The following is a 27,026-nucleotide window of genomic DNA, read 5'->3' on the forward strand; positions in this document are numbered from 1 at the left end:
CATTCCTAACAGCCGGTAGGCTGTTAGGAATGGTGGGAGTTGAAGTCCAAAACACCTGGAGGGAGGGCCCAAGTTTGCCCCATGCCTAAAACTACAACTCCCTTGACTCCATAGCCTTGAGCCATGGGTAGTCCAAGAGTGCCAAACAGCCTTGGTTCTCCAGAGGAGAGAGAGATGCGCCCTTGGAATAGAGATGCGCACACGCCTCCAAGGCGCCTCCTTCGCCTTCCTCCCTTTCCTCGTCTTCCCAGGGATGAGTAAGAGGGAGAGGAAGGTGTGGAGGAGGCAGGGAGAAGGCAGCAGAAGGTCCTTGGCCAGGGGGCCTTCCTCCTCCTCCTCCTCCTCCTCCTGCCAGCCTTGGCGACCTTGGCTCCTTTGGAGAGAAGGGGCGTGCGCCCTGCCTTGGAGAGAGAAAGTTGCCTTTCGTGATTGTGCACTTCCTGTTCAGACGCCTCTCCTCCTCGATTGCGAAGGCACACAAACACGCCACACACTCACACCCTGCTCTGGCTCTGCTCCAGTCCCTTCCCTCTCTCTTTCCTCCCTCCTCCTCCTCCTCCTCCTTTTTGGGCAGATCAGCAGCTGTCAGAAGCGTCTCCTTGCAAGAGGAACCCGACCCAAGGCTGCCAGAGCTCTCTCTCTCTCTTTCTCCTCCCTCTTTTTCAGCACCCGCCTTGGCTAGGAGTCTTGTTTTGCAGCACGAAGAGGAAACCAGATTTTCAAGTAGAATTGCATCTCTTTTGCTCTCAGTTCCTGCTCCTGCCTGGCAAGAGAAGGAGATGGTCTTGGGCATCTGACCAAAGCCAGAGAGAGAAAGTGAGTGCCACTGCATGGCTGAGAGGTCTTTGCACTATTGATTCCCTTCTCTGCCTCTTTCCCTTTTACCTCCCATGCGCCTTTTCCTTTTAGCTCCCATGCACCTTTTGACTTCCTCCTTTCTGGCAGCCTGAGATGTCCACCTGGCAACTTTGCCAATCGCTCAGCAGCTGGGGCTCTTTCTGACAGAGCAAAGGATTCCCTCCAACCTCAGTGTCCCAAAGATTGCCAGGACTGGTACCCCTCCTTCCAGACCATGGATGGAACACGCTTCTTGCACTTCTACACCAACCTATTCCTTGCCAACTTCAGTGGTGCTCATCAAACTTTCACCTTCTGCTGACATCTCTCCTCTTTTTTTCCTGCTGGTTGACCTGAGGCTCTGCAAAAAGAAACAAAACCCAGCAGTTTAAAAGATACCCAGAAGGGTTTTGCATCCAAGACAACCTTGCTGGACAGGTTCCATTTGCTCCTCCTTGGATCACAGAATCGGTCTGCTGGGTTTGGGTTGAACTGGCATTAAAGAAATGGGAAGCACTGCCATGGACACCAAGAAGAAGAAAGATGCCTCTTCCAGCTGCAGCAGCAAGAAAAGCTCCGGCCAGAAGAAGCGCTTGTTGCGAGTCCACATCCCGGTGAGTGCCTTTTATCCCACCCTCTCCTTCTTTCCTCCTGCTTAGCATAGTCCTTGCATTCCTTCAGTGCAGTGGTTCTCAACCTTCCTAATACCACAGCCCCTTAATACATTTCCTCATGTTGTAGTGAACCCCAACCATAAAATTATTTACATTGTTACTTCATAACTGTATTTTTTGCTAATGTAAATATCTGATATGCAGGCTATATTTTTATTCACTGGACCAAATTTGGCACAAATACCTAATACACCCAAATTTGAATACTGGTAGGGTTGGGGGAGGCGTTGATTTTGTTATTTGGGAGTTGTAGTTGCTGGGATTTATAGTTAACCTACAACCAAAGAGCATTCTGAACTCTACCAATGATGGAATTGAACCAAACTTGGCACACAGAACTACCATGACCAAAATAAAATACTGGAAGGGTTTGGTAGGGATTGACCTTGGGTTTTGGAATTGCAGTTCACCTACATCCAGCCCCCCAAGGGTCCCAACCCCCAGGTTGAGAAATGCTGCTTCAATGCATCCTATTTCTTGGCCAGCTGATCGCAAGTCTGCGATGACCTTCCTCCTTACCATGCTGAACACACCCCACATTGTCAGATCTCGGAAGATAAAGAATTTCAGGCCTGGTTCATTTGAGGAACAGCAGAACTGGGAAATAATTTTAGTAGGAACTTTTGAGAGTCATTGTTGACAGTCAAGGTTAGATGGACCGATAACATGACTGAGGAAAAGTCAGTTTTTTGCGTTCCTAGGAAGGCTGCCTCTCTCACTCTCACCTGTGCAACCCTTATTTCCCTATTCTTTTAGTAAGGAGTGGGGCAGGATGGGGACGTGCAAATAGCACAGCATTTCTCAACCTGAGGGTCAGGATCCCTGGGGGGCGGGTCACGAGGGGAGTGTCAGAGGGATCGCCAAAGACCATCAGAAAACACAATATTTTATGTTGGTTATGGGGGTTCTGTATGGGAAGTTTGGCCCAATCCTACCACTGGGGTTCAGAATGCTCTTTGATTGTATGTGAACTATACATTCCAGCAACTACAACTCCCAAATGTCAAGATCTATTTTCCCCAAACTCTATCAGTGTTCACATTTGAGCATATTGAATATTTGTTCCAAGTTTGGTCCAGATCTAACATTGAGTCCACAGTGCTCTCAGGATGTAGGTGAACTACAACTCCAAAACTGAAGGTCAGTGCCCACCTAACCCTTCCAGTATTTTCTGTTGGTCATGGGAGTTCTGTGTGCCAAGTTTGGTTCAGTGCCAAACTTGGCGCAGAATGCTCTTTGATTGTAGGTGAACTATAAATCCCAGCAACTACAACTCCCAAATGACAAAATCAATCCCCCCTCCAACCCCAACAGTATTCAATTTTGTGTGTATTGGGTATTTGTACCAAATTTCATCCAGTAATTGAAAATACATCCTGCATATTAAGTATTTACATTATGATTCATAATAGTAGCAGAATTACAGTTGTGAAGTAGCAACAAAAATAATTTTATGGTTGGGGGTCAACACAACATGTGGAACTGTATTAAGGGGTTGTGGCATTAGGAAAGTTGAGAACCACTGACTTAGCAGGTAACGGGGCTTGGTGGTGGTCACAGGAAGAAGCAGTGGGAGAGCGAAGGAAGGCATAAGATTTTGGGGAGGTGCTTCCCTTGAGAGAGATTGCATGCAGCACAAAGTTTAGTTGATGCTGTGCTTGCTCAGAAGTAAGTCCCTTGTGAACGTGTGGAGGATTGTGGTTTCCTGGAGTCCATCGCATTGTAAGTGCTAAGATCTGTGGTGCTTCATCCAATGAGAGGCTTGACAGATATTCTGAAAACATGCACATGCCTCAACCAGTTCCTCATCTGAATTGAAAACCTGCGCCGTACTGATCATGTTGAATTAAAGATTAAAAGGCCTCCACTCCACCTTCCAATAATTAATAAGAATGAGCTCATGTTTATAGATGCAACTAGGGCTGGGCCAAGACATTTTGATGCCTGAGGACATGATGGTACTCTTCTCCATGGCGTGGCCAAATGCCAACTGGCCTGCCAGCTGAACCTTGTTTATGTTCTTGCAATTGGATACAGTCCTCCCTATACTTTGAATCATTAGGACAGTTTATGGGGTGTGGGGAAAGTGATAGAGAATACAGGTAGTGCTTAGACATCCTGGTGAAAGAGCAAAGGCCCCAGTGGTTTGGAGAAAGCAAATCAAGTCTTTATTATGATAACTGTATTCTAAGATAGGAAAGTTACTCAGAGTGCTAATCTAATCTATAATCATTCTCAGGAAGCATTGAAAGAGAATTTGGAGAGGAAGAGAAGAGGTAGGGAAAAAAACCCTAGTATATGTTTACATTTCAGAGGAGTAAAGATAGGTAGACAAGATGGAAGGATGGTTTGAGTCACTCAGTCTAACCCAGGCATGGGGAAACTTTGGCCCTCCAGGTGTTTGGACTTCAACTCCCACTGTAGGAGTTAAAGTCCAAAATACCTGTAGGGTTGAAGTTTGCCCATGCCTGGTCTAACCCCACTTCCCACTCTGAAGCATTCTTGACTCTATATGCTATGTGTTGGCACACTTCTAACATTGTGGCGATCATATTGGATTAAAGATTAAAATGACCCCCTTTAGTCTTCCAATAATTACTAAGAACGAACTCATATTTGTAGATGCAATCAGGGCTGGGTCAATTTTTTTGTTGCTTGAGGCAAAGATGGCAATCTCCTCAATGGCATGGGCTGGGTCTGGTCAACCCGTGACATTCCAGGTGTTTGGGCCTGCAACTCCTGAAAGCCAGTTTACCAGCTGTTAGGAACTGTGGAAGCTGAAGTCCAAAACACCTGGAGTGCCACAGGTTGGCCAGGCCCCATATGGACAAAAGCTAATTGGATTGGCAGCTGATTTCAAGACTTGTAATGGGAGATAGTCCCTGAAGCACTTGAAGTAATACAATCGTTAAGGGGATGGAGCTTCTGTGGATGAAACTTATTATTGTCACTCTGAAAATATAGGAATACATATCTGTAATCAACTGGGATGAAGAAGAGCTACAGTTCTATCCTCTGGTAGGCGGAACTGGTCAGGGCCTTTGGGAACAGCAGTCCTTCAGCATTGTCTCCCTAATGCAGGAACTGGGAATGATGTTACCTTCTGGATTTTGTTGTGCTGCAATTCCCAGTAGCCTTAGCTAGTGGTGAGTAATGCTGAAGCTACATTGGGATGGCTGTGTGCCTCCTGTCCCTGGACTAATAAGGGCATGGAAGGGACCTGTTGGAGATACTTAAGTAATTTAAAGTTGGAAGCTACCCTTAGTCTTTGTCAGGATAAGGCAGTATCTTTAAAGTAGTTTTTTTGTGGGAGGAAAGTTGAGTCAAAGTCTGTGCTGAAATCTAGCAAAAATGGGCCTTGGAAAGTAAACCAGAACAAATTCTAGTGTGCAAAGACCGGAGAATATGGACTTGATGAATAGGTGAAAGAACCTCTCTGTTTTTCCATCACAAACAACTACTGAGTTATTAGACAAAGGGTTCTTGTAGCGCAGTGGTTCTCAACCTGGGGTCCCCAGGTGTTTTTGGCCTACAACTCCCAGAAACCCTAGCCACTTCACCAGCTGTTAGGATTTCTGGGAGTTGAAGGCCAAAACATCTGGGGACCCATAGGTTGAGAACCACTATAATGTAACGCCTTTGAGACTAACTGAAAACCCAAATATTCTGCATCTAGAGCAACTGACAAAGTAGACCAGGTCTATGACTGAGATTGACTATTATTATTGTTGAGACTGGCAATTGACCAAAGTTACAGACCACAAGACGCAGATTGAATTGGACATGATTTTATCATGGCGAATTGGCTTATATGTATTTTACTCTATATGTATTTTAATTCACTGTTGATGTTTGTTGTTAGAATGTTTTGATTTTAGATTGTACTACTAGCATTGAATACTTGCTGTTAACCTGTCTGAGTCCCTCTATGGAGGTAGAGAAGATCGGGATATAAAAGTTTTAAATAAATAAATACCGGTAACAGTTTTAAATAAATAAATAAATAATTATACCTGCAGTAATCGCTGTATTTTACTGATTTTAATCAGGGTTTTGTGTGAGATATTTATGTTGGCTGTTACTATTTCATGCTAGTGTCTCTGCAATTTTTATATTTTATTTGTTTGCACCTTTGAGTGCTTTGTAAGCTGTCCCGAGTCCCTCTGGGAGATGATGGCGGGGTATAAATAAAGTTTATTCATTATTATTTATTATGAAAGCTTATGCTACAAAATCTTTTCTCTCTCTGTATCAAAGGTGCTACATTTTAGTATCATTTCATACTAAAACAGACTAACCTGGCAACATCTTTACATGCAACTTGGCTTATTAGTAAGTGAGTAAGATAAAATGTTGCTTTGAACTGTGCTCCAGGTCACAATTTCAGGGTTTCTTGTACAATGCATCTGAGGTATCATATTATCCCTTCTTTGGTCCCTAACCTAGAATGAGCAAAGGCGGATTAAAATGCGTAAATAAGCATCCAAAGGTTGGTATTTGTTTATGTGTGGGTCCAAATTGGTGTTGGAAAGCACAACTAAGCAATGCTTTCTTGCATTCCCTATGCCTGGTTGAAGATCTGTGGCTTATCCAAAAAATGAAAGCCATATTTATATGTAAAAGGATAAGAATCCAAAGATTGCATGGACACCCAATGGACCTTGCTTTGAGTAATCAAATGGTCTTCACACTGAAAGTAATAAAGTCTTGCAGTATTTTTTTAGTGCTACTCCATGAAGAAAATGCAACCAAGGAGAAAGCATGAGCTGCTCTCAGACTAAGACAGTGGGACTTCTCCAAGGTCATGCATTGGATTTCAATAGCTTTGTGTGTTTGTGTGTGTGTTCTTGGCACAGATTTGGGCATCCTTTATCCGAAATGCTTGGGACTGGAAGTATTAAAGTTTGGAGTATCTGTTGTTGCATATGCGTACATAATGAGATACCTTAGAGATGGGACCCAAATCTAAACACAAAATCCATTAATGTTACATATGCACCTTATACACCTAAAGGTAATTTTATACCCAATATTTTAAATATTTTTGCACGTGAAACCATGTGTGGGTACACCGAACCATCAAAAAGCAAAGATGTCATTCTCTCCATCACTCATGTGGACAGTTTTGGATTCTGAAGTACATGAAATTTTGGAACTCTAGATAAGGGATGCTCAACCTATAAAGTTTTTGACAATATGCTTGACCTATAGTTTGCAGATATGCCAAAGTAACGAAGAAGAAAATTCTAAACACTTGTAACATTCTTTGATATCTGTGTGTATGGTCTCTAACTCCACACACATTTCTTCAGAAGTGATAATTGGCATGTGTCTTTAAGTCATTTCAAGCTTGTGGCAACTCTACAGCAATCATGTCATGGAAGTCTATCTGTCAATTTATTTTATTTCTACCCTTCCTTTCTCCCCATGGTGACTTGAGGTGGCTAACAATCTGACACTTTAACCACAGTTTAAAACAGAATGAATTCAAAAATTTAAAAACCATTTATAATGCAATGTGGATTTAGATTAAAATACAGATTTGAATATGATACACTTAAAATTGCATTTAAAACTCACAATTCTTGGCAAGATCTGTTTAGAAGGGGTTTATCTTTGTCTTCTTCTCAGACTAAGACAGTGGGACTTCTCCAAGGTCATGCTTTGGATTTCCATAGCTTTGTGTGTGTGTGTGTGTGTGTGTGTGTGTGTCAGGAGCTACTTGAGAAACTGCAAGTTGCTTCTGGTGTGAGAGAATTAGCCATCTCCAAGGGCATTGCCCGGGGATGCCTGGATGTTTTACCATCCTGTAGGAGGATTCTCTCATGTCCCTGCATGGAAGCTGGAGCTGACAGATGGTAGCTCACCCCACTCCTCAGATTCAAACCGCCTATCTTTCAGTCAGCAGTCCTGCCAGCAACTAGGATTTAACCCATTGCACCACTGGGGGCTGCTATTTCAATAACTGAAGCTGGATCTACACTGCCATATAATCCAGTTTCTGAATCCAGATTATCTGTTTTGAACTGGATTATATGAGTCTGCACTGTCTGAGTGAGGGTTCAGACCTTCACCTCCACAATTGTAGTTCCAGCCCCTAAACCACACTACCCTTCTCACTGCTTATCAATAAGTTAATTTAGAGCTTGCACTTTCTCTGTCTCCCTCCCTCTCTCTGTAAGTATTTTAGTGCTACTGTCCTTTCCCAGTATCCACACATGGCACTGTCATGTAATGAGGAGTGTATTACCAGGACACGTACAGAATTGGATCATGAGGACCTAACATGCCCTTTCACCCCAGTTACTGTGAGAACTTTTGAGCAGTAAAAGATGTTCCGTCCAGACATTTGAATGGGAACCATTTATGTGCCTCAATCTGTCACCATATAAACAAGATCACATTACAATTTTATACCAACCAATTCATTGCTATTGCCCTGTATATTTATAAACCTACTTGTTGTCACTTGCCTTGTGTAAATATGCATTGCAGAAGCAGGGAGGGTAAAAATGTAATGCTTCTTAACTTTCCTTGCATTACTGTCATTGGCCCCTTCTATACTGCCATATAAAATCCAGATTATCTGCATTGAACTGGATTATATGTCAGTGTAGACACACATACTCCAGTTCAAATAAGATAATCTAGATAGATTTGGATTATATGGCAGTGTAGAAGGGCCTAATATTCTTTCCTGGACCAAACTGAAGATGCTTCGGATTTAACCTGAGATTTTCTGTATACAAAAGTTACACTCTATGACCTATTGCAATTCAATGCATATCAAGGAACCCTTTAGAGCAGTGGTTCCCAACCTGAGGTCCCCAGATGTTTTTGGCCTACAACTCCCAGAAATCCCATCCAGTTTACCAGCTGTTAGGGTTTCTGGGAGTTGAAGGCCAAAAACATCTGGGGACCCGAGGTTGAGAACCACTGCTTTAGAGATTAATGGGGATTTTGTAGCTTCGTATAGGCTATAGGTCTTACCCTTCCTATCAGGAACTAAAGTGACTTGCAGTCTTAATGAGTGTGCCAGGCATTACCCTTAAATACTGTTGGACTTGCTTCTGAGCAAACACTGCCAGATTGCTGTGTAAATCACCATGAAAAGCAATAGGACTTGCTTCCAAATTGAACCTGTTCAGAGCAGACCAACATCTTACTGGGGGGATTGCTCCCATTTGGTGGACATGCAGCCAAGTGTGCACAAGTGCGTGATGTACTGTCCGGTTGTCCTTTGGAGGCAACTGACAGGTTGGAGTGGTAATTGGTGTTGTGCAATTGTGGCGTTGTGAAAAACCACTAGGCTATTTTCTTGTCATGGAATAACAACGTGATTGGGGGGGAGGGCAGGGGAGATTGCCTCTCCTTCTGGTGAAAGTGTGGGCGGATAGGATCCTCTTGTCCTAAAACATCAGAATCTAGTAAAGGTAAAGGTTTCCTGTGATATTAAGTCCAGTCATGTCCAACTCTGGGGGTTGGTGCTCATCTCCATTTCTAAGCTGAAGAGCTGGCGTTGTCCGTAGATGCCTCCAAGGTCATGTGGCCAGCATGACTGCATGGAGCGTTGTCATCTTCCCACCAAGGCAGTACCTATTGATCTCACATTTGTATGTTTTTGAACTGCTAGTTTGGCAGAAGCTGGGGCTAACAGCAGGAGCTCACCCTGCTCCCCAGATTTGAACCTTCAACCTTTTGGTCAGCAAGTTCAGCAGCTCAGCGGTTTAACCCTTTGCGCTGGCAGGGGGCCCTTTTCGGAATCTAGTGGCATGCAAAAGAAATGTTGTGTTACGCTGGGTGTGCAATAAATAAATAAGTTGATGGAGGCACTTTCATTAAGGTCTTTGGAATTGAAGGAGTTCATCCAGTTTGTACATGAACATGATTTTCCTTCTCTTAACACGTCTTAACTGTATCAACATGTTACAGGATCATAGAATCATAGAGTTGGAAGAGACCTCATGGGCCATCCAGTCCAACCCCATTCTGCCAAGAAGCAGGAATATTGCATTCAAATCACCCCTGACAGATGGCCACCCAGCCTCTGTTTAAAAGGTTCCAAAGAAGGAGCCCCCACCATACTCCGGGGCAGAGAGTTCCACTGCTGAACGGCTCTCACAGTCAGGAAGTTCTTCCTCATGTTCAGATGGAATCTCCAGGTGGAATAACTTGAAAAATTTAGAATTTAGAATTTAAATTATCTTATAGTATAATATATTTAAAGTATAAAATAAAGAACAGCAGTTAGGCTTCCCATTCATCTTGGGCTGGGGAACACGTGGTCTCTCAGATGTTTATTTATTTATTTATTTACAGCATTTATATTCCGCCCTTCTCACCCCGCAGGGGACTCAGGGCAGATTACAGTGTACACATATATGGCAAACATTCAATGCCAATTTTGATATACAACATATACAGACATACACAGAGGCTATTTAACTTTTTCTGGCCGCCAGGGGAGCTGTTGCTTTCATTGTCCATCTGCGACGCTGATGAAGTACTTCCGCATTCCCTGCATGCTTTTTTGCTGGAGTGCTTTGCTGGAGTCTTTTTTATGGCCTCATAAATTAGTTAATTTAGCCTCCCCACACTTTAAGGTGGTACCTAATTTTCCTACTTGACAGATGCAACTGTCTTTCGGGTTGCAAAGGTCAACAACAGGCTACACAATTGGTTGGAAACCCACTCCAACCCGGGCTGGCTTCGAACTCATGACCTTTTGGTCAGAGCGATCTTAATGCAGCTGACACTCAGCCAGCTGCACCACAATCCCGGTGCTGCAGATCCCATCTGCCCTCACCATTCACTATGGTTGATTAGAACTGATTTTTTTATTTGTGTCAGGAGTGACTTGAGAAACTGCAACTTGCTTTTGGTGTGACAGAATTGGCCGTCTGCAAAGACGTTGCCCAGGGGACACCTGGATGTTTGACCATCCTGTGGGAGGCTTCTCCCATGTGCCCACATGAGAAGCTGGAGCTGACAGATGGAAGCTCATTCTGCTCCATGGATGTGAACCGCCAACCTTTTGGTCAGCAGTCCTGCTGGCACAAGGGTTGACCCATGCGCCATTGGAGACTTCTACCAGAACTGATCTGTGTTCCACTCTTAACAACATCACTTGCTTTTTTTACTGACATGAAAATGCTGGTTGGGGATTGTGGGCATCATAGTCCAAAAAATCAACTTGTCGGCTGCATGCCGTGAATTCAAGTTCCAAATTTCAAACGTCCAGGACAATCTGGATACTGCTATTGGTTATACCTTTGTGTGTCACAGTATAGAAATGATTGCTCTTAGAGTGCTAAGTGTACTCATTGAAAGCTCAGTTCTTCCTGGCTTTCCTCCTGCTGCTAACGTCAAATGTTCACTTAACTACTTTAGAAGCAAGAGACCAGGTTGCCATGTTGTTAGCTGTACACTCGTCAAAGGAACAAGTGGATCACTTCCTTGGGAGTCTGATGTTGCACAATGCAGAAACACACGAGGCCTGCCATTGTTTTGCAGCATAGAAGAAAGCAGAAAAGCAAAGGTACAAAATACAAAATGTGTGTTCAGGGTCTTCTCTTATGATCGTGACTGTAGGTTGGTGCAATATAAAAGAAGCAAAGAAACCAGAACAACAAGGTGAACAAAATACAATGACAGTCCTACTTAGAAAACACTTTGTAGATATGATTCGTGTTCCGCCTAAAGTGCATTAAGAATCTCCTGGTGGTAAGAGCTGTTCAACAGTCAGGTGGGAATTGCCAACTAATAACATCTGCAGGAGTGGGCACACGCTCTGTATTCATAGAATCATAGAATCAAAGAGTTGGAAGAGACCTCATGGGCCATCCAGTCCAACCCCCTGCCAAGAAGCACGAATATTGCATTCAAATCACCCCTGACAGATGGCCTTCTAGCCTCTTTTTAAAAGCTTCCAAAGAAGGAGCCTCCACCACACTCCGGGGCAGAGAGTTCCACTGCTGAATGGCTCTCACAGTCAGGAAGTTCTTCCTCATGTTCAGATGGAATCTCCTCTCTTGTAGTTAGAAGCCATTGTTCCGCGTCCTAATCTCCATGGAAGCAGTAAACAAGCTTGCTCCCTCCTCCCTGTGGCTTCCTCTCACATATTTATACATGGCTATCATATCTCCTCTCATCCTTCTCTTCTTCAGGCTAAACATGCCCAGCTCCTTAAGCCGCTCCTCATAGGGCTTGTTCTCCAGACCCTTGATCATTTTAGTCGCCCTCCTCTGGACACATTCCAGCTTGTCAATATCTCTCTTGAATTGTGGTGCCCAGAATTGGCCACAATATTCCAGATGTGGTCTAACCAAAGCAGAATAGAGGGGTAGTATGACTTCCCTAGATCTAGACACTATGCTCCTATTGATGCAGGCCAAAATCCCATTGGTTTTTTTTTGCCGCCACATGATATTGTTGGCTCATGTTTAACTTGTCCATGAGGACAACAAGTTCTCAGAGATAAAGAGAATCCTTTTTTAAAATTATATAATTCTCCCAAAGTACAGATGTGAGGCATTTCCCGCTGCCTTCCTGGTTGCTCCCCTCCTTTTGTGATCGTTATACAATGCCATTTCTATTTTTTCCGTAGTTCCTGCAATCAACTGATGCAGTTGTCAGGAAACCTTTTACTTCTCCCTTTATTTTTCCTCTTCTGTGTTTTAAAAAACGAGATCATGCATATTCTTCTGACAGGAGATAGTTTTTGACTTGATAAGCAGGTGGGAAGCAACAAAGCTAAATGTATATGCAAGTGATGTACTCTGTAATCCGATTCCAGGTTATTTTCTACTACTGAGCTATTACTGATCTCACCCCTATGGGACTAGTTTGGGTTGCTGTTAGTTGTTTGAACTAGCCAAAGTCATTCCTGGGTAAAGATATCAAGAGCAGAGACTGCCATTTAAAGGCCTTGTCATTTCCTAAGGCTTGGGAAACTATATTTGGGACTGCAACTTCCAAAATCACTCAGCCACCATTGCAATGCTGGCTGGAGCATTATGTGAGTTGTAGTCCATAAAGATTATATCCCTAAAACTCTGGGGAAGCCTAACTTTTCAAAACATTGCTTTGGGGCTTCAACAAAGCTGTTTCTTGTACCTTAGTTTAACACAGACATGGGCAAACTTTGTCCCCCCAGGTGTTTTGGACTCCAACTCCCACAATTCCTAACAGCCGGTAGGCTGTTAGGAATTGTGGGAGTTGGAGTCCAAAACACCTGAAGGGACAAAGTTTGCCCATGTGTGGTCTAACGGAACTGCTACAGGGTTAAAAATTTGGAATTCACTGCTGTGAACTGGAGCACCACTTACTAAAGTGCTTAGGGTGAGGCATAGTATCTCAATCAGCTGTGTCATGCTGGATTTGCAAGTCTTTCTCGGCTTTTGCATTGGATCTATGGCTCGTTTTCTGCTTATCTATCATTTACCCATCTATTTCACATATTGCACATTGGGTAAAGATTTTACTTGGTAGAGAACTTGATCAAGAAGCTGCAGGGGTGCGTGTGGCTTACTTAAACAGAGGCTGGATGGCCATCTGTCAGGGGTGATTTGAATGCAGTGTTCCTGCTTCTTGGCAGGGGGTTGGACTGGATGGCCCATGAGGTCTCTTCCAACTCTTTGATTCTATGATTCTATGAGGGCATGATTCACCTGTACCTTGCCTACACTGATGAAAAAATTATATTTGGCACTAGATTGTTTTGGAAAATGGAAATCTCCATAACCTTACTATCTAACTGGAGGAAAGAGGTGGTGCCTTTCCACTATTTACCGTATATACTTGAGTATAAGCCGGGGTTTGCAGCCCATTTTTAAGGCTGAAAAAGCCCTCCTTGGCTTCTACTCAAGTCAAATTATTTATTATGTTACTTTGCTATTATTATTATTATTATTATTATTATTATTACATTTACATTATTTTACTCTATTATTATTACATTTATTATTTTACTGTATTTTTATTATTACATTTATTTTTACTCTATTTATTATTGTTGTTATTACATTTACATTATTTTACTCTATTATTATTACATTTATTATTTTACTCTATTATTTTATTTTTCCTGTGGCCCACATGGGGGTTCTGTGGGGGGGTTTGCCCCAATTCTATCATTGGTGGGGTTCAGAATGCTCTGTGATTGTAGGTGAACTATAAATCCCAGCAACTACAACCCCCAAATGTCAAGATTCTATTTTCCCCAAACTCCATTGAGTATTCATGTAGAGTTTGGTTCAGATCCATCATTGTTTGAGTCCACAGTGATCTTTGGATGTAGGTGAACTACAACTCCAAAACCAAAGGACACTGCCCACCAAACGTTTCCAGTATTTTCTGTTGGTCATGGAAGAATTGTGTGCCAAGTTTGGTTCAATTCCATTGTTGGTGGGCTTCAGAATGCTTGTTCCGTCTCCCAGGAGCCTGATTTGCCTTACTTTACAGTTGCTTGAGGTTGCTCCCTCTTGCATTTTCTCCCAGGGCTGCTGCAGCTTTGCAAGAGCCCTAAAAGTTAACAGTATCAGAGTCTGCAAAGCCAGTCTGCAGGCCTCCTTTGCAGCTATTGGTTCAGAAAGGTATCTCTTTGAGTCTAGGGAACGCCTTTTCTCCCAGGGAAGAGATCTCCATTTTGGAATCTCCCCTGCTTTTTTAGTTTAGAGGAAAGACTTCAGACGTGCTGATGGTTAGGCAGGTAGCTCTGGGAAAACCATTGCAAAAACTATACATTATAAACTGAGTAAGCTATATTAAGCTATAGATAGTATATTATACATTATATATCGAGTATTAAGCTATACATTATATATTGTGTATTGTATATTACGCTATATTAAGTTAATATAGATACTGTATTGTGTATTGAGCTATATTGAGATATAGATAGATAAGCATAATTGAGAAGGTTGGGTTATATGGTTATAGAGAGAGAGTCTTCACTGCTTTGCCTCCAAAGCTAACTTTGAGCAATAGATAGGGGAAAAACCTGCTTTTTTCTGAGCGTAAGAGCTCAGGGTTAGGGTAAGGGATTCCAGAATTCTTTTTAGTTTTTGGAGGAAGGGAAAACTCATCTCTATGCTTTACCAATTGACTGTTTGTAACTTTTGATGAACTTTTTTGATGTTTAAAACCAGTAATAGCCTCAGTTGCTGAGTTTCTCAAGCTTCTCAAGAAAGATACTCGCAGTTCGCTCAGACATAGAGAGAAGCACGTCGCAGTTTTATTTTTATAGCGTCTGGGTGGACGGCATAATGCTCTTTGATTGTAGGTGAACTATAAATCCCAGCAACTATAACTCCCAAATGACAAAATCAATTTTTTTGAGTGGACATACATTGGGTTATTCGGTGTCTTGTGTCCAAATTTGGTGTCAATTCATCCAGTGGTTTTTGAGTTCTGTTAATCCCACAAACGAACATTATATTTTTATTTATATAGATTTATTATTTTACTCTAATTATTATTGGAAGGATACGTAAGCATGTTTACATTGAAGAAGGTTAGAATAATGGTTCAATCAGAATTGGACAGTCTTAAATTACAGTTTTATGTAAATATTCAAAAATATAACCTACTGATGCCTCAATTAATACAATTTTATTGGTATCTATTTTTATTTTGAAATTTACCGATAGCTGCTGCATTTCTCACCTTTGGCTTATACCTGAGTCGATACATTTTCCCAGCGTTTTGTTGTAAAATTAAGTGCCTCATCTTAGATTAAAGTTGTCTTATATTTGAATATATACAGTATTTGAGCTTGTTTTATGTGGAGGATGAGGGGCCAAATTTGACTTTTCTTCCAACAAGCCAAGCTCTCTCCACCTTGAACTTCGTACTCTGTATATTAAGGAGCAATGAGAAATACAATTTTTAAAACCCGGTGTAACACACCCCACTAACTTAACGGACAGTGTTGTTGAGTAGACATACAAAGAATTAAATTGCTATGTACACTTACTCTCAGTTGTGACCTACTTCCATTTAAGCAGATATTGGGTTGCATGTTTAATGGACATCAGTGAGGACAAGTGAGAATGAGATTCAGTTCTTTTGCTTTGAATGGGGCTTAGTTGCAATGACCTTGTTTTTATGTGTACTAACGGCATTTCTTAAAACATATAGAGCTGGACCAAGATCTAATATCTTTGGAGAACATCCACTGAAATGAAGGAGGGTTGTTAGTAATGGCTGACTCAGGTCTTATTAATCTCATTGGGTCTCTTCCAATTTTTTGATTGATTATGTTAATTTCAGTAGGTCTGATCCAACTCCCTCTTTACATCATTTCTGTTGATCACTGAAACATCTTGATAACGGGATCACAGTCAGGTTTAATGGTTCTTAACAATTACAGGGGGAAATAGATCTGCACACAGCATTTTGCCCAGGTCTTTATGAGGTCATATTTGAAGAAATGTTACACCAGAGGTATAGAACCTTTATATAACTAAATTCCTACACTTTTTAATTCTTCAAGAGAAAAAAACTTTCTTAATGTTTTGCCCCAGCTGGGAGAAAGTCCTCAATTATATGAAGTTGAATGGAGAAAGTGAGGGATAAAAAGATGATATGTGTTGTAGCTCAGCAGCCAGGGGCTGATGGGTTCACTGATAATTCAGAAGGGATTGTGGGATTTCCTGGGATCCAAAGTGATACAGGCCAAGGGAATGAAATTGCCTCAGACAGTGCTGAGCTCCAAGTTCAGTCACAGGAGTCAGAAACAACATCATTAGATAAGGGGTCGAGTGAAGAAGACATATTAAGTGAAATAGAAAACTCCCAAGGGTTTGTGGGATTTCCTGGGATCCAAAGTGATACAGGCCAAGGGAATGAAATTGGCTCAGACAGTGCTGAGCTCCAAGTTCAGTCACAGGAGGCAGAAACAACATCATTAGATAAGGGGTCAAGTGAAGAAGACGTATTAAGTGAAATAGAAAACTCAAGGGAAAGCACGTGATTGTATAGAGGTAAGCAAGGATCTCCGTTTGCAAATCAGGACAGAAAATCAGCTCTGTAGGTCAGCGAGATTACATGGGAAACAGATAAAGTTCATGGGAAACATCATGACTTCATGACTGCTTATTAGCAGCCAGTTGTTTACCTTAAAATTAGTTCAGTCAACGTTGGTGTTCGAAGGAGAACCTAAGGCTGAGTTCTTGTGTCAGGTCAAGCCCTGTTTTTGGATTCAAGTATCCTGGAAGGTTTTTATATTCTTGTTTTATGATTCTTGCTCAAGTTTATCTAAGGATATCTTTTGCTTATGAATTTATGCTATACTTGTGATTTTTGGCAATCCTGGACTGTGTGACCTTTGGATTTTCATGAGACATTTGGAATCCTGTGTGATTTTTACCTATTGCTAAACCTGTTTTAGATTATTCCTATTCTTTCTTTATTCCTGTCCCCCCCCCCCCCCCAATATATTTTATGTGTTTTACAACAAACTCTTTGCAATACTCTGGATTCTTGTGTGGTGCTGTGGTCATAGGTGGCTCTAGACTTGGGGCGCAACAATATGTGTACCCTTGAATCAAGTTCTTAGAAGATTTGTTCCATTTTGGTTCTTCCCAGCAGAATGGAGACTACTGCTTGAGTTAAACAAAAACGAAACAGCCTTTTATAACTGCATGACTCAGACACACAATAATATAGAAAGTCTTGTTTATAATGGCGTTAGGTTGGTGGCCACAAAAGAGAAGATCTTCTTAGTTGTGGTTCCCTTCCTGGAGAATACGTTCTCCTGGGAGACTTGCCTGCTGCCCACACTGTTATCTTTTTAGCACCAAGCTGAAACATTGCTCTTCTCCCAGGGATTCTGGCTCCTTTAGAATATTTTAGTTTGTACTCTTAGTATTTCCTGTGCTGATTTTATTGTGTACTGTATTTTTATTTATAGTACTATACAAGCCATTCCAAGAACTTTTGTTAGAAGGGGTTCAAAATATAATGAATGGATAAATAAATGTCTTGGCCGGCATCCATACAACTAGTTCTTCATGTATTTTTGGAACAACCGTTCCCTTGGGCACTTGGTGAACTGTCCTACATTTGATAAATGTTTGGGGATTTGCAGATCTATTGCAAGCCTCACTGGGCATGCTCAAGGTGTTGGGCACCTATACACCACTTTTGTGCAAGTATCATCAGAACCAACTTCTGTTGGATTTGGGAAGATGTATCTCAGTGCGACTCTGCATAGCATTACGATCCCAACGGAGCCTCTAGATCAAAGGTGAAGGCCTTTGGCTCTCTAGATGTTCAGGCCTACAGTTCCCACATTCTCCTAAAGCACACATGTGAAATGCAATGGCTGCTGGCCAAATCTGGCACGCCATGCAAGGCTTTCAATGGCAAGGCAACATAGTTCCATTTATAGTCTTACAATTTTTTTTAAATCATGTCAGAAGCAACTTGAGAAACAGCAAGTCGCTTCTGGCATGAGAGAATTGACCGTCTGCAGCGGCATTGTCCAGGGGACACCCAGATGTGTTATCAACCTGTGGGAAGCTTCTCTCACATCCCCGCATGGGAAGCTGGAGCTGACAGATGGGAGCTCACCCCATCCCATGGATTGAACCACTGACCTTCAGGTTGCACCACCGCAGCTCCTTGGTAGTCTTATAATTACAAGCAGCCCTTTGAAGGCTACCATAAGGCTGGTGTGCCCTCGGTGAAAATGAGTTTACCACCCCTGTCCTAAATATTGGTTATGGGAGTCTTCAGGCAAAACAGCATGGATTAGAACTATTACATTGAATGTGGTTTTTTAATATGTGAGATATGAACTGGGACATTTGATGGAACCACAACTTTTTATTGGCTAACCTGACGTAGAGTCTGGAAATAGATAAATGAATGTTGTTGTATATAAGAAGATAATACCACAGAACATATGATTTGGCATAAAATGAACATATCATGTGTTCATTTTCTGCCAAAACGAATCCAGGTATCTGTAATTAAGAATACTATGAGTGGACAATAAAGATGATGAGAACTGAGAAGAATAAACTAAAGGTACTTGAAGAATAACAGTATTGTTTTAGTGTATTTTATGTGTTGTTGATAATAATAATAATAATAATAATAATAATAATAATAACACTTTATTTATATTCCTCCTTTTTCCCCAAGGGGGCTCAGAGTGGATTACAGTATATACACAGACATAGGCAAACATTAAATGCCTTGTTACAAAACAATGAGACAAATACACAGACAAAGACACAACCACCATGTCAGACTACACAGAGAAGCCATTGAAATCCACAAGCATGTGGACAATTTCAACAGAAAGGAGGAAACCATGAAAATGAACAAAATCTGGCTACCAGTATTAAAAAAACTCTAAAATTACAACAGCACAACAACAGAGAGGAAGCAAACAAGGACATCTAATCACCTCTCAACAAAAGATTGCTCCAGGCACTGTCAGGCCATTATATGCTAATCAAGGTAGTCAGTTGAAACATTCACACCTAGCTCCAACAGACAAGAGTCCTGTAGATTTGTTTACTGTGTATTTAATAAAAATGATTGTAAAACCCCATCTGACTGGGCAAGGAAAGTTGTCGACTTTTGCTTTAAATATTTTGACATTTCTTATTCCGCTGCTGCAGTTTGAGGCAACAATTGCTGAAGAAGATAGCTGGAATGTTACAGATATTGGCTATTGGGAGTATGCTCTAAAGCAGTGTTTCTCAACCTGGTGGTCGGGACCCCTGGGGGTGCGCGAGGAGATATCAGAGGGGTCACCAAAGACCATCAGAAAACAGTATTTTATGTCCGCCATGGGGGTTCTGTGTGGAAAGTTTGATTCAATTCCATCATTGGTGGGGTTCAGAATTCTCTTTGATAGTAGGTGAACTATAAATACCAGCAACTAGAACTTACAAATGACAAGGTCTATTTTTCCCAAACTTCACCAGTGTTCACATTTGGGCATATTGAGGATTCATGCCAAGTTTGGTCCAGATCCATCATTGTTTGCATCTACAGTGCTCTCTGGTGTAGGTGAACTACAACTCCAAAACTCAAGGTCAATTCCCATCGAACCCTTCCAGTATTTTCTGTTCTTCATGGGAGTTCTGTGTGCCAAGTTTGATTCAATTCAATAGTTGGTGGAGTTCAGAATGTTCTTTAATTGTAGGTTGACTATAAATCCCAGCAACTACAACGCCCAAATGACAAATCAAACCCCCCTCAATCCCACTACTATTCAAATTTGGACATATCGGGTATTTGTGCCAAATTTGGCCTAGTGAATGAAATTACATCATAACAGTAGCAAAATTGCAGTTGTGAAGTAGCAACGAAAATAATGTTATGGTTGGGGGTCACCACAACATGAGGAACTGTATTAAGGGGTTGTGGCATTAGGAAGATTGAGATCCACTGCTCTAAAGAAACCCTGTATGGCCAGATCCTTGAGATAAGAGGAGAAAACACAATGTCAATGGGACATTAATGTTTCCAGTGGTACAGTTGGTGTTGATGGTACCAAGTCTCATCATTCATTAAAGGGTCAAATGAGCAAACTGTCATGCTTTTCATTCACATTTCTTCTCACTTGTGTAGAATCCACATACCCGAAGTGTCTTAATAATTTTGTTTCACTCCTGTTGATGCCCCAGATCCAAAAAGGTGCAAATATGTCCTTTTCCTGAGTATTGGCTGCAGGTTGGCCTGCTCCTTCACAAAAGTCCAGTGCAAGCAAGTGGTATCTCCAACCAACTGCAAGGATGGCAGTCGTTTCATCAGGTACATTTCTAAACCTTGATGCACAAATAGCTTTTCTTGCTGATGGCATTCCAATCCAGATTGGACAGCTGAGCCTGGAAGCTATGCTTTTAATTTTTCACAGTGTCCCAAAGGGACAGGATGCCAGTAGCATTCTCAGAAATGAAAATGACCCAGCGCTACAGAATTTATTATCACTGTCATGTCAGCTTGGCACCACCAAAAAAGCTCACAGGGGACATTTTTAATTATAATTTTTTGGTCAAGGGCCTAGACTCATCAAGTTGGAAGAGACCTCATGGACCATCCAGTCCAGCCCCTTCTACCAAGAAGCAGGAAAATTGCATTCAAAGCGCCCCTGACAGATGGCCATCCGGCCTCTCCTTAAAAGCCTCCAAAGAAGGAGTCTCCACCACACTCCGGGACAGAGAGTTCCACTGCTGAACAGCTCTCACAGTGAGGAAGATCTTCCTCATGTTCAGGTGGAATCTCCTTTCTTGAGTCTTAGTCTCCAGGGCAGCAGAAAACAAGCTTGCCCTCTCCTCCCTATGACTTTCCCTCACATGTTTATCCATGGCCCTCGTCAAGTCTTCTCTCAGTCTTCTCTTCTGTAGGCTTAACATGCCCAGCTCTTATAGCCGCTCCTCATAGGGCATGTTCTCCAGACCCTTGATCATTTTAGTTACCCTTCTCTGGACACATTCCAGCTTGTCAACATCTCCCTTCAATTGTGGTGCCCAGAATTGGACACAGTGTGATTCCAGGTGTGGTCTGACCAAGGCAGAATAGAGGGGTAGCTTGACTTCTCTGGATCTAGACTAGCATTTCTCAACCTGGGGGTTGGGACACCTGAGGGGACCGCAAGGGGAGTGTCAGAGGGGTCGCCAAAGACCATCAGGAAACACAATATTTTCTGTCAGTCATGGGAGTTCTGTGTGGAAAGTTTGGCCCAATTCTATCGTTGGTAGGGTTCAAGGGGCTCTTTGATTGTAGGTGAACTTTAAATCCCAGCAACTACAACATCAAATGTCAGGATCTATTTTCCCCAAACTCTACCAGTGTTCACATTTGGGCATATTGAGTATTTATGTCAAGTTTGGTCCAGATCCATCATTGTTTGAGTCCACAGTGCTTGCTGGATGTAGATGAACTACAACTCCAAAACTCCAAAACTCAAGGTCAGTGCCCACCAGCACGAACACAAAGAGGAGATAGTGATGAAGGAGATGGCTTAGATTTAGCTAGTAAACTCTGTTAAAGTTACAAATAATAATAATAATAATAATAATAATAATAATAATAATAATACAACAACAACAACAACTTTATTTTTATTCCCACCTTCATCTCCCCGAAGGGACTTGGAATGGCTTACATGAGGCCAATTCCAAACACATATAGTTAAAAACACAACATTTAACAAGCATTTCAAGTGTATTCTCTGTAGTGCCAGATATTGAGATCATCTGGAGAGGCCCTGCTCTTGGTCCCACTTTCTTTGCAGGCACAGTTGGTGGGGACGAGATACAGGGCCTTTTCAGTGGTGGCGCCTTGGCTGTATAACTCCCTCCCTAGCAATATTAGATCATCCCCCTTCCCTCCTGACCTTCAGAAAAAAGGTGAAAACATGGCTTTGGGATCAAGCCTTTGGCAACTAATACAGTGCAATAGATGAACTTGGATCTACGTGTAATGATCACTGGAATGGCCTGACCTTGATTGCGAAAAATGTAATTTTATAGCTATTAATGGTAATGTTTATGATTTAAATTCAAAGTGCTGGTCTTGACCTATAAAGCCCTATATGGCTCCTGCTCAGCTTACTTGTCAGAACGTATCTCTCTCTACGTTCCACCCCGCAGTTTTAAGATCGCCCAGAGAGGCCCTGCTCTTGGCTCTGCCAGCTTCGCAAATTCGTTTGGCGGGAATAAGAAACAGGGTCTTCTCAGCTGTGGCTCCCTGCCTATGGAACTTGCTCTCCAGCGACATCAGGTCGGTTTCTTCCCTCCTGTCTTTCAGGAAAAAAACAGAAATCATGGTACTGGGACCACGTCTTTGGACGACAGACATAGCAGCACTTGGTTATGGAACTGAACTTGAATGGCTTATGGTTTTGACAAAACTATGGAATTGAACTGGACTGGCTTCATGGTGTTGACAAATGTTTTAAGGGCAGGATATAAATATAGTAAATAAATAAATAAAGTTATTAGCTGTGTGTCTGTTTTAGTTCTAAATCGTCCAGGATGCCTTTTTTCCCATTGTAATTTCAAATATTTGTTCAATCATGCATAGTAGCTTGAACAAAATATCTGTTAATGTGTTTCCGGAAGAAGTCCTGTTGGTTCTTACCAGGGGAGATTAGCTAATGAACAGAATTTAGAAGAAAGAATGCCATGAAATCAATGTGTTTTGTGAGGAAACATGTTTTGGCTTTGCAGAATCTCAGGGAGTTCATTTACGCTTTCAGCTGGGGAACAATTTCTGTCGTAAATAATTATTTTGATAACCGTGAACTCTTCTGAGCTGTGGGAGAGAACTGTTTCGGGTCCAAATGACCTGCTTCCTAAGTGATATATTAAATCCACCATGTCTTCATTATTATAGTGATGAGACAAGGACAGAGCAATTCATGGGAAGGCATTCTGTGATACAATTACTAAAAATAGGAGGCATCAGGAGATGACTTTTTTCCGACGTAGATATGCATGAAATTGGAATCTCATCAGAGAGCACAGAGTTAAAAGCCAGTGATGGAGTTCCATTCTTTTTTTTCCATGGGGAATATTATTTATCTCTGAACCAAACCAGTTGTGAAATTTTTAAAGCCCTGCAAAGAGCTGTAAATAGAGCAGGCATAAGCAAACTTTGGCCCTCCAGATGTTTTGGACTTCAACTCCCACAATTCCTAACAGCCGGTAGGCTGTTAGGAATTGTGGGAGTTGAAGTCCAAAACATCTGGAGGGCCAAAGTTTGCTCATGCCTGAAATAGAGCCAGAGACCATTTCTAGCCCATGCCTTGAGTCCTCTTGCAATCCAGGTTCCATCCTGGAACACCAATTCCGTCTTCTTCCCCAAATGCAGTTGCATCCACTACTTTTTCTGTTGCCGTACCATTCCTGTTGTGGAGATGCTTGTCAACTCCAGTATTACATGGTCTTTGGGTCTCACTGCAGGGAGAGAGAAGTCCAGGAACAACACAAACAAGCACAGCCAGTCACTTCTAATTGTTGGTGTGGGTGACAGAACACATTAAGCGTGAGAAAAGAGAAACGAGTATGAGTGCATCTGGCATACAAGCAAGCTACCTTAACAATATTGGTAGTGGTGGGAGTAATGGTGTTGATAAGTGTGATGTTTCTTGTAAAGTATAACTCAGGCATGGGCAAACTTGGGCCCTCCAGGTGTTGTGGACTTCAACTCCCACAACTCCTAAAAGCCAGTAGGCTGTTAGGAATTGTGGGAGTTGCAAACCGCCTTCTACCCCTTTCAGAAGACACCCTCCCAGAATCCCACAATGGCTTCCGCCCCTACAGAGAAACAGTGGACATGCTGATGACAACGTCATCTGTGCGCATTCAGAAGATCTACAAGCCACTCTAAACACCTTCGCAGAAGCATACGAGAAGCTCAGGCTGTCATTGAACATTGAGAAAACCAAAGTGCTCTTCCAGCAGTCACCAGCCAACCCCTTTCCAATGCCAGAGATACAGCTTAATGGTGTAACATTAGAAAATGTTGATCATTTCCGATACCTTGGCAGTCACCTCTCCACCAAAGTCAACATCGTCACCGAAATGCAACACTGCCTGAGCTCTGCGAGTGCAGCATTTTCCAAATGAAGCAGAGAGTGTTTGAGGACCGGGACATCCATAGGGATACCAAAGTGCTTGTTTATAAAGCTATCGTCCTCCCAACCCTGCTATATGCCTGCGAAACGTGGACTGTCTACAGATGTCACATGCAACTCCTGGAACGATTCCATCAGCACTGCCTCCGGAAAATCCTGCAAATTTCTTGGGAAGACAGGCGGACAAACGTCAGCATGCTGGAAGAAGCAAAAACCACCAGCATTGAAGCGATGGTCCTCCGCCATCAGCTCCGCTGGACCAACCACGTTGTCCGGATGCCTGACCACCATCTCCCAAAGCAGTTGCTCTACTCAGAACTCAGAAACGGAAAACAGAATGTTGGTGGACAGGAAAAGAGATTTAAAGATGGGCTCAAAGCCAACCTTAAAAACTCTGGCATAGACACAACAACAACAATTGGAGTTTAGAAACCGCTTTTGTGATGCCAGAGAATTGTAAATGGGGATGAACAGATGGAAAAATGGAATTGTGGGAGTTGAAGTCCAAAACATCTGGAGGGCTCAAGTTTGCCCATGCCTGCTATACAGTGGTAATGCTTGTCAGGCATGTAGCCGGAGGGGGGCGGGCTTGAGGGTCTTCAACCCCCCTCCCCCCCCCCCCCGTAATTCTCATGGTTGTCCGCGAGAAGGCCTTAGTAAAGGTAAAGGTAGTCCCCTGACATTAAGTCCAGTCATGTCTGACTCTGGGGTGTGGTGCTCATCTCCATTTTTAAGCCGAAGAGCCAGCGTTGTCCGTAGACACCTCCAAGGTCATGTGGCCAGCATGACTGCATGGAGCGCTGTTGAGAAGGCCTTATGGTACATTATTTAAACTGTTATGTTTATTCATATCATGATCTGATCACCATGCTCAATATATCCCATATGCATGGGAGTATTGAGGTAACAATAGAAAAGGTTTGCTAGGGTAGACCATCTTTCACTCAGACTCAGCCCCCCCTCCCCAAATCAAACTCACCCCCCCCCCCCCCCCCGGAATCAAAATCCTGGCTTGATGCTTGTGTATTTCACAGCCATTTCCTGCTATGGCATCCTGTTGCCATAACAGCTAGCCAGATGCCAATGGGAATCCAGCTTGGGACCCCAACACCTTTCAGTTTATGTTCTTCAGCCACTTGTACAAAAAGCATACTGCCTCTGATTCTAACATTTAAATCAGAATATCTATCAGGTAATTACATAAATGTGAAAGCTTCACTTATGGAGCACTAACTGTGCCGATATGTGAATATTAATGAACACTTTTGTTTATAACTCCATTATTGTAGAGTGGTTTTCTTTCTAACTTGGAAAGAGACTTGCATTTTACTGTAGGGATTGAAGGTTAAGATCCAATGTGGTCTAGTGTTTTGAACATTGGACTAAAACTCTGGAAACCAAGGTTCGATCCTCCACTCTATCATGGAAATATTGGGTGAGTTACACATCCTCCACCCCTAAATACTCTATGATAGGTTACAGTAAGTCAGAAGTAACTTGAAGACGCACAACAACAACAATTGGAGTTTAGAAACAGCTTTTGTGATTCCAGAGAATTGTAAATGGGGATGAACAGATGGGAAAAATCCAGAGAGTATCTGCTTGTCAGGAAATGTGGGGGATAGTTAGGATGAAAATAGAAAACAGAGGCAGAAAAGTCATTGTTTTGAGAGCCTTTTGACCCTTTACTCAATCTCAAACCTGTTTTTATTTTTTTTAACTAAAGTTTGGTAAAATATCTGTCAAAGTATCTCTTGAATCCTCTTTTTTAAAGAAAGGTAACATGGGAAACAGCCTCAAGGAACTTGATTGTGCAGATAATTATTTTTGAAACTGTCAGAGAAATGAAGAGCCCAACATTAACAGAAAGTGCAAGGAAAAAAATATTTTAATTCAGAAAGTATTTTCAGAGATAGAATGATAATTATTTATCATGAGAAGAAGGAGTTTGGGTTTTCATGCTTGCAAACCAAAGAGAGATTTAATCAAGATAAGAGGAAACTAGTTAGTGAAACTGGAGAGAATTTGTTTCATCTAGAATTGTGCAAGAATGATGATCATGCAATTTTAAAAGTGTGTTTATGCCTTTTGAAATTGGAGATGGATGATGAAATGGCAAAAATTACATAATAAAATGGGGCCACAAGTTTGGGCAAACGGATGAATGAGAAATAAAATCTGAATTAAAAATATTAAATGTACTTTGTGCTGTAATTTAAAAGAAAACTTGTATAAGATTGTGTATAGATGGTACATGACTTCATATAAACTGTTAATGGTATAAATAATGAGTCATTCTAAGAAGTTTTGTCAAAGGCTTTCATGGTCGGAATCACTGGGTTGCTGTGAGATTTCCGGGCTGTATAGCCATATTTCGAAACATTCTCTCCTGACGTTTCACCCACATCTATGGCAGGCATCCTCAGAGGTTGTGAGGTCTGTTGGAAAATTGGCAAGTGAGTGAGGTTTGTATATATAATGTCCAAGGTGGGAGAAAGAACTCTTGTCTGTTTGAGGCAAGTGTGAATGTTGCAATTGGCCACCATGATTAGCATTGAATAGTCTTGCAGCTTCAAGACTTGGCTGCCTCCTGCCTGGGGGAATCCTTGTTTGGGAGGTGTTAGCTGGCATGGATTGTTTCCTGCCTGGAATTCCCCTGGTTTTTTTTTTAGTGTTGCTTTTTATTTACTGTCCTGATTTTAGGGTTTTTTAAAAAAAATAAAAGAGGTAGCCAGATTTTGTTCATTTTCATGGTTTCCTCCTTTCTGTTGAATTTCTCTGCATGCTTGTGGATTGGCTTCTCTGTGTAGTCTGACATGGTGGTTGTTGGAGTGGTCCAGCATTTCTGTGTTCTCAGATAATATGTTGTGTCCAGGTTGGTTCATCAGGTGCTCTGCTATGGCTGACTT

General features: G+C 42.0%; 1 protein-coding gene across 2 annotated transcripts in view; it reads left to right on the top strand.

Moving 5' to 3' along the window:
* Positions 1-259: 259 nt before the first annotated feature.
* The window catches only part of PRKAG2 (protein kinase AMP-activated non-catalytic subunit gamma 2), a 301,021-nt gene continuing 274,254 nt past the window's right edge, over positions 260-27,026 (top strand). Inside the window, exon 1 of one of the 2 annotated variants that reach the window (XR_010910204.1) lies at positions 260-1,451. Coding sequence is in view for 1 of the 2 variants with exons in the window: in XM_067470373.1 (XP_067326474.1) it covers positions 1,344-1,451 (108 nt within the window). In the remaining variant the exon portion in view is untranslated. The remainder of the gene's footprint in view (positions 1,452-27,026) is intronic. The other variant, XM_067470373.1, reaches the window with a different exon arrangement.

Source organism: Anolis sagrei, chromosome 6 (assembly GCF_037176765.1).
Source record: "Anolis sagrei isolate rAnoSag1 chromosome 6, rAnoSag1.mat, whole genome shotgun sequence".
Taxonomy (NCBI): Eukaryota; Metazoa; Chordata; class Lepidosauria; order Squamata; family Dactyloidae; genus Anolis; species Anolis sagrei.